General features: G+C 50.2%; 1 protein-coding gene across 1 annotated transcript; it reads left to right on the top strand.

The window, feature by feature from the left end:
* The first annotated feature begins 970 nt into the window (after positions 1-970).
* On the top strand, positions 971-12,328 carry ETF1 (eukaryotic translation termination factor 1). The gene is made up of 9 exons (XM_010142520.1): positions 971-1,141; positions 2,354-2,493; positions 5,621-5,759; positions 6,693-6,883; positions 7,398-7,527; positions 8,033-8,188; positions 8,758-8,822; positions 10,102-10,249; positions 11,496-12,328. The coding sequence occupies exons 1-9, from the start codon at positions 979-981 to the stop codon at positions 11,576-11,578; spliced, it is 1,215 nt and encodes a 404-aa protein (XP_010140822.1). The 5' UTR covers positions 971-978; the 3' UTR covers positions 11,579-12,328.
* The last annotated feature ends 956 nt before the right edge of the window (positions 12,329-13,284 follow it).

Genomic DNA, 13,284 nt, shown 5'->3' with positions numbered 1-13,284 from the left:
TTGCCCTTGAGAGGGCTGGAGGACACAATGAGGGATTTGATTTTTGTGCCATTACTCTAATGTGAAGGTCCGAGTTAAATTTGAGACAAGGCAGAAGCAGCACTTCAGGCATCTGGGATGCTTCAGTGGCACGGGAGGTACCTGCTGGAAGGCAGACAGGAACTCGCCCAACTCTCATTTCGGCTTTTGATGGTTTTGAACCATGAGGCTGCTTTGGGGATTAAGACCTCTGCAGCATCCACCCCAAAGCCATAGGAAAAATGAATATCAAACTTTTTTTTTTCTATTTAACTTAAGCCAGTTCTGTGATTTGTGGGGTCTTATCTCCTGACTCCGTGCCTGGGGTTGGCGTTTGAGCTCACAGCCGGGCACTTAAGCGCACTTTATTCAAGCAGCTGCCATGGTTGGTGAGTGTCTCTATAAACAAAGTGCTAGTGGGAAAGTAGAGAAGCCTTAATTGCCTCAAAAGGATCCTTCCAGTTGAGTTTTCTGTCTTGGTCTAAGGAAACCCAAGTGTTAAAACAGCAGTTGGGCTGGCTGGTGCTCCAGCTGTCTGAGAACAAATGGAATGGGCTTAAAAACGTCCTTCAAGTATGTGGCCGCATTGTTTTAAATAATCTCTGCTGGGGATTGCTTACATGCCCTCGGCTTGCAGCCCGTAGCCTGCGCTTATGTTCTTTTCTTCCAGAGTAGTATCCCAGGTTAAATGAGCAGCTTTTGGAGGACTCGTTTGGTAGTGGCTAACCTGAACACTTGGTTATGGAGTCAAACCTCTGAAGAGCCTGTTTTGTTTTCTCTTCTCTCCCATTATGGTCCAGCAGAAGGGGGATCGCAGTGGAAGCAGTGAAGAGAAGCATCCTTGGTGGGGCAGGGAGGAGAGACAGCTGTGTGCATGGAGTATGGTGCAAATACACCTGTTGCTTTGGCTGGTGGCTGCTCACAACCCTTCTCTTTTCCTTTCTCAGCAATGGTACCAGCATGATATCGTTGATCATTCCCCCCAAAGACCAGATCTCGCGAGTGGCAAAAATGTTAGCGGATGAGTTCGGCACCGCCTCCAACATAAAGTCCCGAGTGAACCGCCTTTCCGTACTGGGAGCCATCACATCTGTACAGCAAAGACTGAAACTCTATAACAAAGGTAACTTCTCGCTTGTGTGGGTGCTGGCAGACTTCCCTTTCTTGGAAGCAGCCTTACGTTCCTGCGTTATGCTAATCAAATCTGTGGGCCTGTGCTGCTGTTTTGCACTGATGTTACAGGTATGTTGCCCGTGGATGGCTCCTTCAGGGGTGGACCTTGGGACTAGGGTAGCAAGATGGTCCTTGGTTTTTTAAAGAGTGAGCTCATGGTTCTGTCCTTGGCAGCGCTGACTCTTCTAAACTTGGCCAGCCGTAAGAGCTGTTCCACAATACTTCATGTGCGTTAAACTAGTGGTTTTCTGTCAAGCAGAAACATATATACTGTGTGCACGCCACTGTGCAGCTATCATCAGATTGGGGCGAAATCACAGAATTGTCTGGTTGCAGGAGACCTTCAAGATCGAGTCCAACCGTTCACCTAGGGCACTGCCAGGGTCCCTAAACCATGTCCCTCAGCACCACATCTACGTGGCTTTTAAACCCCTCCAGGGATGGGGACTCCACCGCTGCCCCGAGCAGCCTGTTCCACTGCTTCACACCCCTCTCTGTAAAGGAATTTTTCCTAATATCCATCTCAACCTCCCCTGCCACAACTTGAGGCCGTTTCCTCTAGTCCTGTCACTTGTCCATGGGAGAAGAGACCAACCGCCACCTCCCTCCACCCTCCTGTCAGGGAGTTGTAGAGAACAATAAGGTCTCCCCTCAGCCTCCTCTTCTCCAAGCTAAACAATCCCAGTTCACCCAGCCACTCCTCATAAGACTTGCTCTCCAGACACTTCAGATAGCCCCAGGCCATCTAAAATGAGTTCACCATGACTGTCTTTAGACTGGCAAGTGGCCTTTGTTGGGATGGTCAGTCTGTAAGTTGCTGTAGAAGAACTAGGAAAGCTGCATGGGGATGTTCAGCCTTTTTTTTTGATTCTATGAGCTTGCAGGCTCATGGGTTTAACAGACAGGTACGTTCTTCTGCAGCTCTGGTGCAAGTCTTCCCATCAGCGTTCCCTTTAGCTTCCTGCTCCAGGCTGTTTGCTATAGCTGCAATAAATTTGTTTTCCATTGTAAAGATCTGGGAGGGAATGTGGTGGGGGAAGTGGGAAGCAAAAGACGTGGGAACTTCAATTTCAGCTCGGTCTCAAGGCCTAGTAGTTAGTTTTTGATGGGTGCAGTGTGCAATATGTCACAGTGATCTAAAACTGCGTTGTGTCCTTCATAGTACCTCCAAATGGTCTGGTTGTTTACTGTGGAACAATTGTGACAGAAGAAGGAAAAGAGAAGAAAGTCAACATTGACTTCGAACCTTTCAAACCAATCAATACATCGTTGTACTTGTGTGACAACAAATTCCACACAGAGGTAAGAAGTCTCCTATTGCCTGCTGGTCTCGCTGTAGTCAGACTGCTGTGCTAGACTCTCTGGAACAATCTTTGGTGTGCTTGAGCCCACAGCCTGCAGAACAGCGGGCTTTAGTGCCAGCATCCTGCTGGTGAAGCCACTGGACGGCACGTGACTGGCTCGTGTGCAGAAATGTGTGATATTTGCTGAAAGGAGTTGAGATGGTGTCCAGCTCCTACTGCAGCAGACTTGGTGGCCCCGCTAGTACCAGCAGATGGAAGCTCCTCTCTATAACTGGAGGCAGGTTTTCTTTTTTCTTAACCTTAGAGATCCATAGATCTTATTCCAAGCCAGGCCTTAAAGTAACACCAAGATAACATTAGTGTTGCCAGTCTTGATACCAGCTCTGTTGACCGAGTCCCTCCCTGGAGAACTGGCAAGCACCTTGTCTGTGGGGGGTGAAATGAATGGTCGAGGCATATTCAGAGCAATGTGGCTTACGCCAGACTTGACTGTGTGTGGTCCGTTTATCGTGTCTTAAGCCTGTTTTGGCCCGGCTGGCAGTTGCAGAGGTCTCAGTGTTTGTAGTAGATGACTGACCACCTCTCCCGTCCGTGGTGATCACCACCATAAATGTGTGACTGGGACTTAGGTGCCTGTGCGACATGGGTTTGACAAGGCTCTTCAGCGGTAGTTTTGCTTGTTGGCTTGGGTTTTTGGAGATCCGACCCATGAGTGGGTTTCCAAGGGCAGGAGGAGTATAGTGCTTGTCCCCCAGGGGAGGTACACCCCTATTGCCCCGTCCCCCAACTAGGATGAAATCCCAGTACGTCTGTGACCTACCGGAATACCAAAACTGTGCACGGGGGCAGCTCGTGGTTCTGCTGAGCCCACACATCCACAGGCAACTGGAAGCCAGAGGAAAAGAGGAGAGTTCAGGAGAGAGCCAGAGGTGCAAAGCTGAGGGAGATGTTTGTCCCTGCGGTTGTTGGTGCTGGGTGGACAATGGTCGCTCACCTTCTGCCCTATCAGGGAGAGGATTAATTTGGTCTTGGCTGCAGCAGCTGCCTCAGGGCACTTACTCGACACAAAAAAATGTAGCTGCTGCCCAGTGGGCTGTTCCCAGGAGGCAACAGTAAACCCACTTGCTCGTTTGGAGCTTGCTCAGCAAGAGAGCGGCACCAACTTGAGAGGAGTTGGTAGTAACTGCTGCTGACGTGGTTACCAACGGCACCTTCTCCATGGGCTGTTTGCTCTCCTGTGTCTTTTGGAGGAGGTGATTATTTTATGTGGTGGTGTCTGCACTGCAGAATCAAATCCAGCTGTAGAAGCCTGCTGCATACTGTCCTGAGCAGCGAGGTGATGTTAGCGCCGACATGCAGCTAGAAATCACCAGCTGGGGCATCTGCCTCGGCACATCAGCACATTTTGTGTGAAAGCGAGGGCATGTCAAGGAGCAGGAAAAGGACGAGATCTTCACCTTCAGGCTGAAGCTGCAAAGAGGAAACTCAGCCCAGGCTGAAAGAACAGAGTAAAAGCGATATGGCCCGTGTTGTGCTTAGGTCAAATGGTGGAACTGCTGACACAGAAGCGGTGAAAGGGAAACTGAGGGAATCGCAGATCATTGGATACTTTATTAAAATAAGAGGGAATCAAGAAGTTCAGAGCTGTGGTCATCTGCTGCCTGGCAAGAGTGTCCGGTACGATTTCCGCCAGATATTTTATTGCCTGTGTGAAACCGAAGTAACTTCCCAAGAGGGACGTGAACCCTGGTGTGTGTCTGAAGGGTGGGATTTACAATGACTTATTTTGGTACCTTGGCTGGAGCCTTCATTCCAGTCACACGATTTGCTTGGCTCTGTCCCAGTTAAATAGATTGCAATGTAATATGCCACTTCCTCCTCTCATTCATCCCACTGCTGAGAAATTAATACAGAATATTTATTTTGGCCAGTAGATTCCATTAAACCTTAGTGCCTGTTTCTTTTAAGCTTGCAAGCTGCAGACTTGGTTGTGTGGATTTTGGATGGAAATGACTGATGGTTTTTATCCTTTCCGTTCAACCCCATAATCGAGCTGGCAGGCGTGCGGGCTGTTCAAGGGCCCGAGCAGTAAACCAACACCATCACTCTTTTGCTATTAAACCGGTGACTTAAAGTAATCCGGAATTTGACGAGTTCTCCATCCTGCTGGTGTGGGTTTGCCAGCCAGAAGGGGGATTTTTGCCATGGATTTTATTGGGCCCATATAAGTGAGTAGAGTGAGAGTGTGTGTGTGCGGAGTGTCCCCACCTGCTCAAGCTGCCCTTGAGGGAACAGTAGCTGACAGATTCCCTCGAAAAAGGAATGTGGAGTTTGGGTACTTGTGGATGTCCCACACCACCAGAGCGGGGCTGGGCAGGAAATTGGGCAGAAGTAACTCAAAAGCCTTGATACTAAGCAGCACTTTAGTTAATCAACCTAAATGACCTCACGGGATGGATTTAGCTGCTGCCTTTAAAGGGAAGAAAATCGAAGGATAGCTTCATTTTTCAGCAAATGTTTTGGCTGCCTTCTCTATAGCCAGGAAGCACAGGACAAGCCTCGCTGTGGATCCTGCGTTCTGCTTCGTAAGGCTGAACTCATCGTAGCTACTACAGATTTCATCAGTCTGCCTTTGGGACTCCTGAAGTCAGCAGGCGCAGCAAACCACCACTCGTGTGGTTGGCAAGTTGGAAGCTGGTCTGCTTTGGGGCTTTGTAGTGAACTGAGCACGTTGGCTTGGCTTGGAATGCCGGGGAAAATTGTTTTGCCAAGCAGAGAAGGTGTAGAGGTGAGATCTGCCTCACTTCCCCCTTTCTGGAGCCGATCTGTAGGGTTCTGGTGTCACACCTGCCTGTGACACCATGCGATGAACTGGTAATGCTGTGGAAATACTCATCACGCTTCAACATCAGTTTCCTGGCTGCTCTCGGCAGCGCTGCGTGAGGCGGTGATCAGGGCTAGCCTCAACTCCTGAAGCTGCTGCTCTTCCTCTAGTTTATTTGTCAGCAGTAGCAGTGAGCACCTACAGAACGAGGATTTACTGAGGTGTACTGTGCCTGGTAGCCCTTCTGAGCTGGGGTCCTGAACAAAGCGGTGCTTACAGCTGACCCCCTTTTCTGTTCCAGGCTCTCACGGCGCTGCTTTCCGACGACAGCAAGTTTGGCTTTATTGTAATAGATGGTAGCGGTGCACTCTTTGGAACGCTTCAAGGAAACACAAGAGAAGTCCTGCACAAATTCACTGTGGATCTTCCAAAGAAGCATGGTAACGCGCCAGTCTCCCTCTAGAGTGTTTGCAGCAGAATATCACGGGGTGGGATGTGAGGGGAGAAGCAGGGAACTTGGCCTGTAGGTGTTTAGCTCAACTCAGTGCTTTGCTCCCCTGAAATCTGACAGCAGAGCCTCTAGTCTGAGCCTTCTGTCAAAGCTGATGAATCACAGTAATGTGCAGTCGAGCTTCTTAAAGTGGCTCTTCTTATTTTTTGGCACATAGGACCCTTTCCTTGCTTTTGAGACAGTCTGAACTAAGTATTACTGGCCCAAGGAGTAATACCACCGGGTAGCCTCTCTGAGGTTTGCATCTGATGGTGGTGTGTGCAAAAAAAGCAAGAAAACCGGAGGCTGTTCCTTGCGAGAAGCCCAGCAGCCTCCTGGAGCCAGCGAAATTCTAGTTCCACTGTGCAGTGGTGTATTGTCGGGAGCCGCTCCTGAACTCGGCAGGTTGTCCCTTAGCTGCCCCTGCCTTACCACCCTTCTCTGCAGAGTGGGACGGGACAAAATGCAATAGGAATGTCTCCCCCAGTATGTCTGTGCAGCAGGGACCACTGGGATGCGTTGCTCCGGTATGTGAGGCAGCGTGACACAGGAGACTGCTTTTAATGAGGGTACAGGACAGGGAAAACGTGCACAGATGCTCGACATTTCTACAGAGAGTTGTGAGTCTGTATGAAAAGAGGAAAAAAACCCACCAACATATTTCCCTCTGTGGGATACATGGAGAAAAATCTCTTGCTGTGAATGAAGCTCTTTATTCACTGGCTGTTCCGAGAGCCCCTGGTGATGCTTGTGGCAAACTAATCGTGAAGGCTGCGTCTGCCCTTGGCTTCGGGTATTCAGGGCCAGTTGGGACCATGTTCCTGTAATCTCCTGAAAGGAAGTGACTTCCAAACTGCCGCCTGGCGTCTGTTCTCTCGCACAGGTAGAGGAGGTCAGTCTGCCTTGCGCTTCGCTCGCTTGCGAATGGAGAAACGACACAACTACGTCCGGAAGGTAGCAGAGACGGCTGTGCAACTCTTCATTTCCGGCGACAAGGTGAACGTGGCTGGTCTCGTTTTAGCTGGCTCAGCTGACTTCAAAACTGAATTAAGTCAATCTGACATGTTTGATCAGGTGAGTGGCCTTTTCTGAGCCAAACACAGACGTTTAAGCTGTTGGTAGTAACACGGTGACATCAGTAGTAGCTCTGGGATAAGACGCATCTCAAGAGGAACATAACTGGTGTCTTAAGGGATTTGGTCAAAACTAAAATTCCGATGTGTCATAGCGAGGCCTCCTCCTGTGAGGAGGTGAGATCTCCTTAGTTACAGTCTGTCCTCCCCGGTTTGGAACGGGTTGTTCATGTTCCCTCTGTTCCCAAATCTAAAGTAAAAGCCTTTTATTGGAATTAAACTCCTCTAAACCTAATCTCTGTGGCCCTGTTGTCTGAAAATTGTGCGATATTAAGCGTTCGGAGGTCCCTCTGACTCAAGCTCTGCTTGTGCAGTGAGAGGTTCTCGGCTGTGAGTGGAGCAGACGAGATGAACGCTGTGGCTCTTGCCAGGTCTCTATTCTTGTGGCTTTACGAAGCAGTATGTGGCAGTGCTGCGTAACAGGCTCTTTCGTGTCTCTTCTCTCTCTCGTTTAGCGGTTGCAATCCAAAGTGCTCAAACTAGTTGACATTTCATATGGAGGAGAAAACGGATTCAATCAAGCAATTGAGTTGTCAACCGAGGTCCTCTCCAATGTGAAATTCATTCAAGAGAAGAAACTAATAGGTATGGGACTACACGCTCAGCCTTCTCCTGAGCCAGGCGTGCTGGGTCGAAGGTGCTGGTCTTGCTGCAGACCCGACCTCCTGGTAACGCTTTTGTGGGCAAATCTCCTCAGGTTGTTTATGTCTTCAAGAAGAGTAGAAATGATCCCTTGTTTGACTGCCAGCAGACACACGTTGCTGATTTGAAAATGCAGGAAGGGGATAATAAGAGTGAAACACTGAAAGAGTGAGGTTCGATAGTTCCGGCGGGTGGGTTCATCCCGTTGATTGTCCCGCAGCGAAGGTGAGCCTTTCCACGGAGGGAGATGCCTGATGGACAGCGTTTGGAGTTGACTTTCTGCTGATGAACGTTCTAAACCGCACGCTTTGACGTGTTACTATATCCCTTCCTTCAGCAGCATTGCAGCCTCCTTTTCCGGTTTCTTCTCGATTCAAATCAGGCTTGTTTAAAAATCTGTGTGGCACGCTCAGTGCTTGTGACAATCTCGTTGTTTTTCTGGCTGCAGGACGATACTTCGACGAAATCAGTCAGGACACGGGGAAGTACTGTTTTGGCGTTGAAGATACACTAAAAGCTTTGGAAATGGGAGCGGTAGAGATACTGATAGTCTACGAGAATCTGGATATCATGAGATACGTTCTGCACTGCCAAGGCACGGAGGGTAGGTAGCGCCTCTGTGAGACCCGAAGGTCCCCGGGGGTTTAACACCTGAGCTGTCTCACTGGGATGGATTGTGCTGGAGGAACTCCCTAGGCAGATCTTTAAGGACTTGCTCGAGGGGGTGTTGTGTAGGCAGGTCAGTAACTTGCAGCTTCCCAGCAGCTCTGGGAGGAAACGTCTGAAACTAGCAACTTCCCCTGTGGAGAAAGAACTGCGGTGCTGGGTTGGCAGCTAGTCACGGAGCTAGCGTGAAACCTGCCCTTGTCAGTGCAAACGTGATAGCAGGGTGTTGTAGAGGGCAGACTGACGCCACCCTTAGAGCCACACGCATGGTTCTTACTGCCTGCAGACAAACCATGTGCCTACAGCAGGACCTCTGCCTTGCTGGTGGTGGCCCTGCTGGTGGGCCCTCTGGTTTTCCGTAGAGCTTTGGCCACGGAGAAGGGCAGCGTCAAGGACCAAACGCTCCCTGGTGTAATTGCTGGCTGTGGGCAGTCTCTTGCTGTCATTAACCTGCATCTCAACGTGCGTCTTATCCAACCTCATATTTTATTTTCTCTCCCTTCTCAGAGGAGAAGATCCTGTATTTGACACCAGAGCAAGAGAAGGATAAATCCCACTTCACAGATAAAGAGGTATTTCAGCTTTGGGTTTGCAGATTTACTCTCAGGGTACTGATGCAGCATTCGGAACATCTGAGCTTAGTTTGTCGTGAGCTCGGGAGCATGATGACCAGTCTGGCGCTCAGATGAGAGTTCGGGACAGCCCACGGCTCTTCCTGTTTGCTTTCAATGTAACCCCTGGATTCCAGGCTTGCTTTTCTCCAGTCTTTCTTGATGCCAATCCCAGGGAGGTGCTGCTGAGGGACAGGGGTTAGTGGGGACCTGGCAGTGCTGGGGGGACAGCTGGACTCTGAGCTCAAACCCAAACAATTCTGTGATACTATGAAGTGAGTTAAAGTGGCGGCCAGTACGAGATCTGTGACTACCATCAATCAACCTGCTAGGGGAGTTTGGTAGCCACCATGCAGCAGGCAGGGTAAGGTCCCAAACCATTGCTCCCTGCTTTTCGTCCACTGGTTTGGTCAACACAAAACAACTGTGAGACTAGAAACGTGGTTTTAAGAGCAGAGGAGCATTTACTTCAGATACATTCGCAGGGTGGTTCTGTCTTTTGCTGCCTGTGAGTGTCTCACCTGTGCAGGTCAGAAAGCCCCGACGGGGCGGGGGATCTGTAGTACGAGTAAGCTGGGCCACAATGTCTGTCCCTTGCCAGGGTGGCTGTTTCTAGCTGCTGTCCCTCCTGTCCTGGGAGGGTAATTGCTAGTTCCTCCTGCACGGAAGGTTTATGCTGTTACCTGCGGTGATGTGGTGTTTCTACGCCAATAATCACTTGAGTTTCTACTGACAAAGCTCTGCTTTTTGCTGCTGATTTGTGTCGATCAGTGTTTCCCATGCCTGGCTGGATGGGTGCTGATGGGCTGCTCGCAGGTTGCAACGCAAATTCTAAAGAAACTAAAACAAAATCTAGAGAAACAGTGAAAATCCAGAGAAACCGAGCGTGTAGTCTGAGGTGGCAGTCGAACAGAAGAATAAAGAAGGCATTTTCTGCACTGACTTCCGTAGTGTGGAGGCCCAGAACAAGCCCTGTCAGTATTTGATTTCTCAGCGCCGGCAGCGTTCTGCTCGTGCCAGCTCTTGTCTGATACGGACGTGTCAGGAACGCCCGGGCCCTGGCCGGTGTGCCGGGCTGCCCCAGCCAGCGCGGCGTGAGGGCTGCTCCCCGCCTTGGCACTCAAAAGGCAGTGGCGATGCTTACACCAAAGACAACTTCTGGTGTTTATTTTCTCAATACTGAACGTGCAGTAATCGTAACTATTTTTTAATTATTTTTTTCCCTCAAATGTCTACCCAGACCGGCCAGGAACATGAACTGATAGAAAGTATGCCCCTCCTGGAGTGGTTTGCAAACAACTACAAGAAATTTGGAGCAACATTGGAAATTGTTACAGACAAATCACAGGAAGGATCCCAATTTGTGAAAGGATTTGGCGGAATTGGAGGTAAACTGCAAGAGAAAAAAAATGTTTGTGTTTTTTTTTAACGGTCGATGTGACAATCCAGTGCCCGCGCAAGTGGGATTAATGTTACTCCTGTTAGTCGTGATTCCCGTTCAGGAGCTTGCCGTGTTCTTGAGGGGTCTCCAGGTGAATTCATCCCATATTCAATAAGATGATGCTGCGTTTTAGGCAGCTGCCGCTTTCCGTGTCCCACAGATCCCTTTGCCCTTCAGAGGGTGGACTGTCCTTCTTCCCAGCTGCTGAACTTCAGAAGGGCTGGGAGCTGCTTCTCTCTGCCTCTGCACAGTTGCCTTGTGGCAGACCGTGCCCTGCTGAGCAGAAGTGGTGTGTGACAAACAGCAGCCCAGTTTCTGAAGCAGCTGGAGATCTGTTACTCACCTCTCAGAACTTCCCTGCCCTTCGCTCTCCGGTCTTCCATTTCTTTTCAAAATACGGGTATTTTCAGCCTGGCTTCATGGGGAAATGAGGCTTCTGAAATCCTTCTGTCCTTCTCTTGAGCTTGCTGACGAGTTTCAGCGAAGTCTGGCAGAGGTGCAGATAGCTCACGTGTTTCAGTCTGACAAAAATTACTCGCAGGGTAGAGCAAAACCACCTGCCCTGCACCTTGTTCTCCCCAGACTAGGGGTCCCAGGACAAGGCTGTCGTTCACTGGCTGATGAGCCTGCTGCTGCCACTGGCAGGTTTTGTAATTCCAGGAGTTCGTCTGGTCCTGCCAGATCCAGCCTCTTGGCCTAGTGGGATCCTCCTGCCACCGTGCTCCAGCCCCTGTCGAGCAGAAAGGAAACACTCCTTGAATACCCTTCACCTAAGTAACTGCCTCCAGGGCTGCAGGAGACTCAGGCTGGGGTTTGGGGTGGGCCGAGGCCAGGAAGCCAACCCCTACAGACTGCTTGTGCTCCATCAAAAAAGTTGCTGCGGTGCCATCTGCTTTCTGGATTTCACGGGCAGGGCGTTGTCTGAGCAGTTGTGCTGGGACAGCTGACGGGTCGTGGTTGGTTTTTGGCGACACGGGCTCGGCTCTCCAGGAGAAGGCTGGCTCTGCAGGGCAGGTGGGGCTCTCTTCCTTTTGCGGGCTGTGCCCTGGATGTGGCATCTCCACTCTGTTGTCGATTGTCGGTCAGAGCCTGGCGTGTGGCGCAGGTGCCCCTGACGTGCAGACGGGGCTGGTAAACTCTTCAAAACGACTTTCTGGCTCTTCAGAGAAGCTAAAGTGTGTTGTTTTTCTCAGGTATCTTGCGGTACCGAGTGGACTTCCAGGGAATGGAATACCAAGGAGGAGACGATGAATTTTTTGACCTTGATGACTACTAGGTAGTCGACCTGGGTCCGGCAACACGTGCCTCGCCCCTCCAGCATCCAACCCAAGGAGCAAACTCATGGTGGAAAACACAACAGATCCCTGCCTTAGAATTGGAACATTTCCAGAACTTGATCCACGAGCATTGGATTAAAAAAGCAAAACCCTACACTTTGATTTGTCATAGTGTCAGTACAGCAGCAAATACTAAATTCCTATACGCCACTTCGGACTAATTTAAAACAAATCCCAGTTTTTACTTTTACTCAATGGTGAAATTGGTTGCTCTTGTATTTTATGAAAATGATTTTTTTAACCTTCATGATACATTAACTGCTGTAAACCTCTTCCTTCAAAAATTAATAGAAGTAAGATCCTACTGGTTTGTTTCTTTTCACTTTGATTGGAGAAATCAATTGCTGCGTTTGGCGGCAGCGTGACCCATTTACATGGCATTCTCAGCTTAGCCTGCAGAAGGGAAGTGATGAAATTGGAGCCATTCACTCATTCTCCTCCAAAGAGCGAGAGGGCGCTTCCCTGGAGCGCCAGCTTCTAACGTGTGGCTTGTGAGTTCAGGGGGTTTGGGGAGGCTTAACCAGCCGAACGTGCTTTAATGGATTTGCAGAAGCGCTGCTCTGGACTAGGAAATGCACTTCACTGCTCGCGATCGAAATGCTGCTAGAGTTGGGGCTTGGTTTGGATCGGAGCAGGGCAGCCTTCAGGACTGATTGTCCTCTTCCCAATCAGCCTGCCGTTTCGGTGAAGTCAGGTACACTTGGCTTGGGCTCATTCCTCTGTCAGTTTTTCTTTTTGCTTTAGGACTGCGTAAGGTTTCCTCGAGGACGCGACGTTTGAACCCACCGTCCTTTAACGGCAGCGGGTATTTTACAGGAGCAATTACGTGGAGTCCCCGACTCAAACCTTAGTACTGGTGCACGTGGAGCGTTCGATAGGGACCCGCTGGCACGACCCGCTGGGACGACCCGCTGGGGACGCCGATCTCCCGGCACTAAGGCAGGCTGTCGGGTGGGCTCGGGGTGTCCTGTCAGTCTGGCGCTGAGCTCTAACATGCCCTTCATGGGTTCAAACTCGTGGTGGCAACAAGCCTGAAGGAAGCTTTGTGTCGTGCCTGCTCTGTAGAACACGTTTCAAGCTGCTAGAAGCGGCTGTGGGTTTTCCGGGGGGTCTCGCAGGCAGAGGGTGGAGTGAGTCCTGGCGCGAGGTTAATCACGGGTCTCGCTTCTTCTTGGGGGTTCCTGGGTTCTGCGGGCGCCCTGACACGGGGGCACCCGCTCGCTCTGTTCTTCGCTGGCTCTGTCGCTCCTGGGGCATCGGTCAGGAGCAGCTTCCGTTCCCAGTTCCACACCTGCCTCTTATTTCCGATAATCCTGTTTCACTTGAATGGACGAGGAACTTGTCTTAAACTTTCTGCCACGCTGTTCTTTGAGGTCCAAACTTACCGTCGTCGTGAGCAATACGATTTGTGACCCCGGCGGCTCTGCTGCCGCTCTCACAGCACAGCTGGAAGGAACCTCTCACGGCAGGTGTTCAAGCTGCCTGATCTGTACTGAGTTGCAAAAATAAATTCTTGGGTTGAGTCAAATCCTGGGACTCAATCTTGGAGGAACGCTGCTGTTTAGGTTAATAATTGCCTCTCAATCATCCCTTTAGCCTGTCATGCTTCAGGTGTGGAAGTTTTTTTTTTTTTCTTTTTTTTTTT

The sequence above is a fragment of the Buceros rhinoceros genome, unplaced genomic scaffold (assembly GCF_000710305.1).
Source record: "Buceros rhinoceros silvestris isolate BGI_N320 unplaced genomic scaffold, ASM71030v1 scaffold22120, whole genome shotgun sequence".
Lineage (NCBI taxonomy): Eukaryota > Metazoa > Chordata > Aves > Bucerotiformes > Bucerotidae > Buceros > Buceros rhinoceros.
The sequence above is the reverse complement of the archived record's forward strand: the minus strand, read 5'-3'. Positions and strand labels throughout refer to the sequence as shown.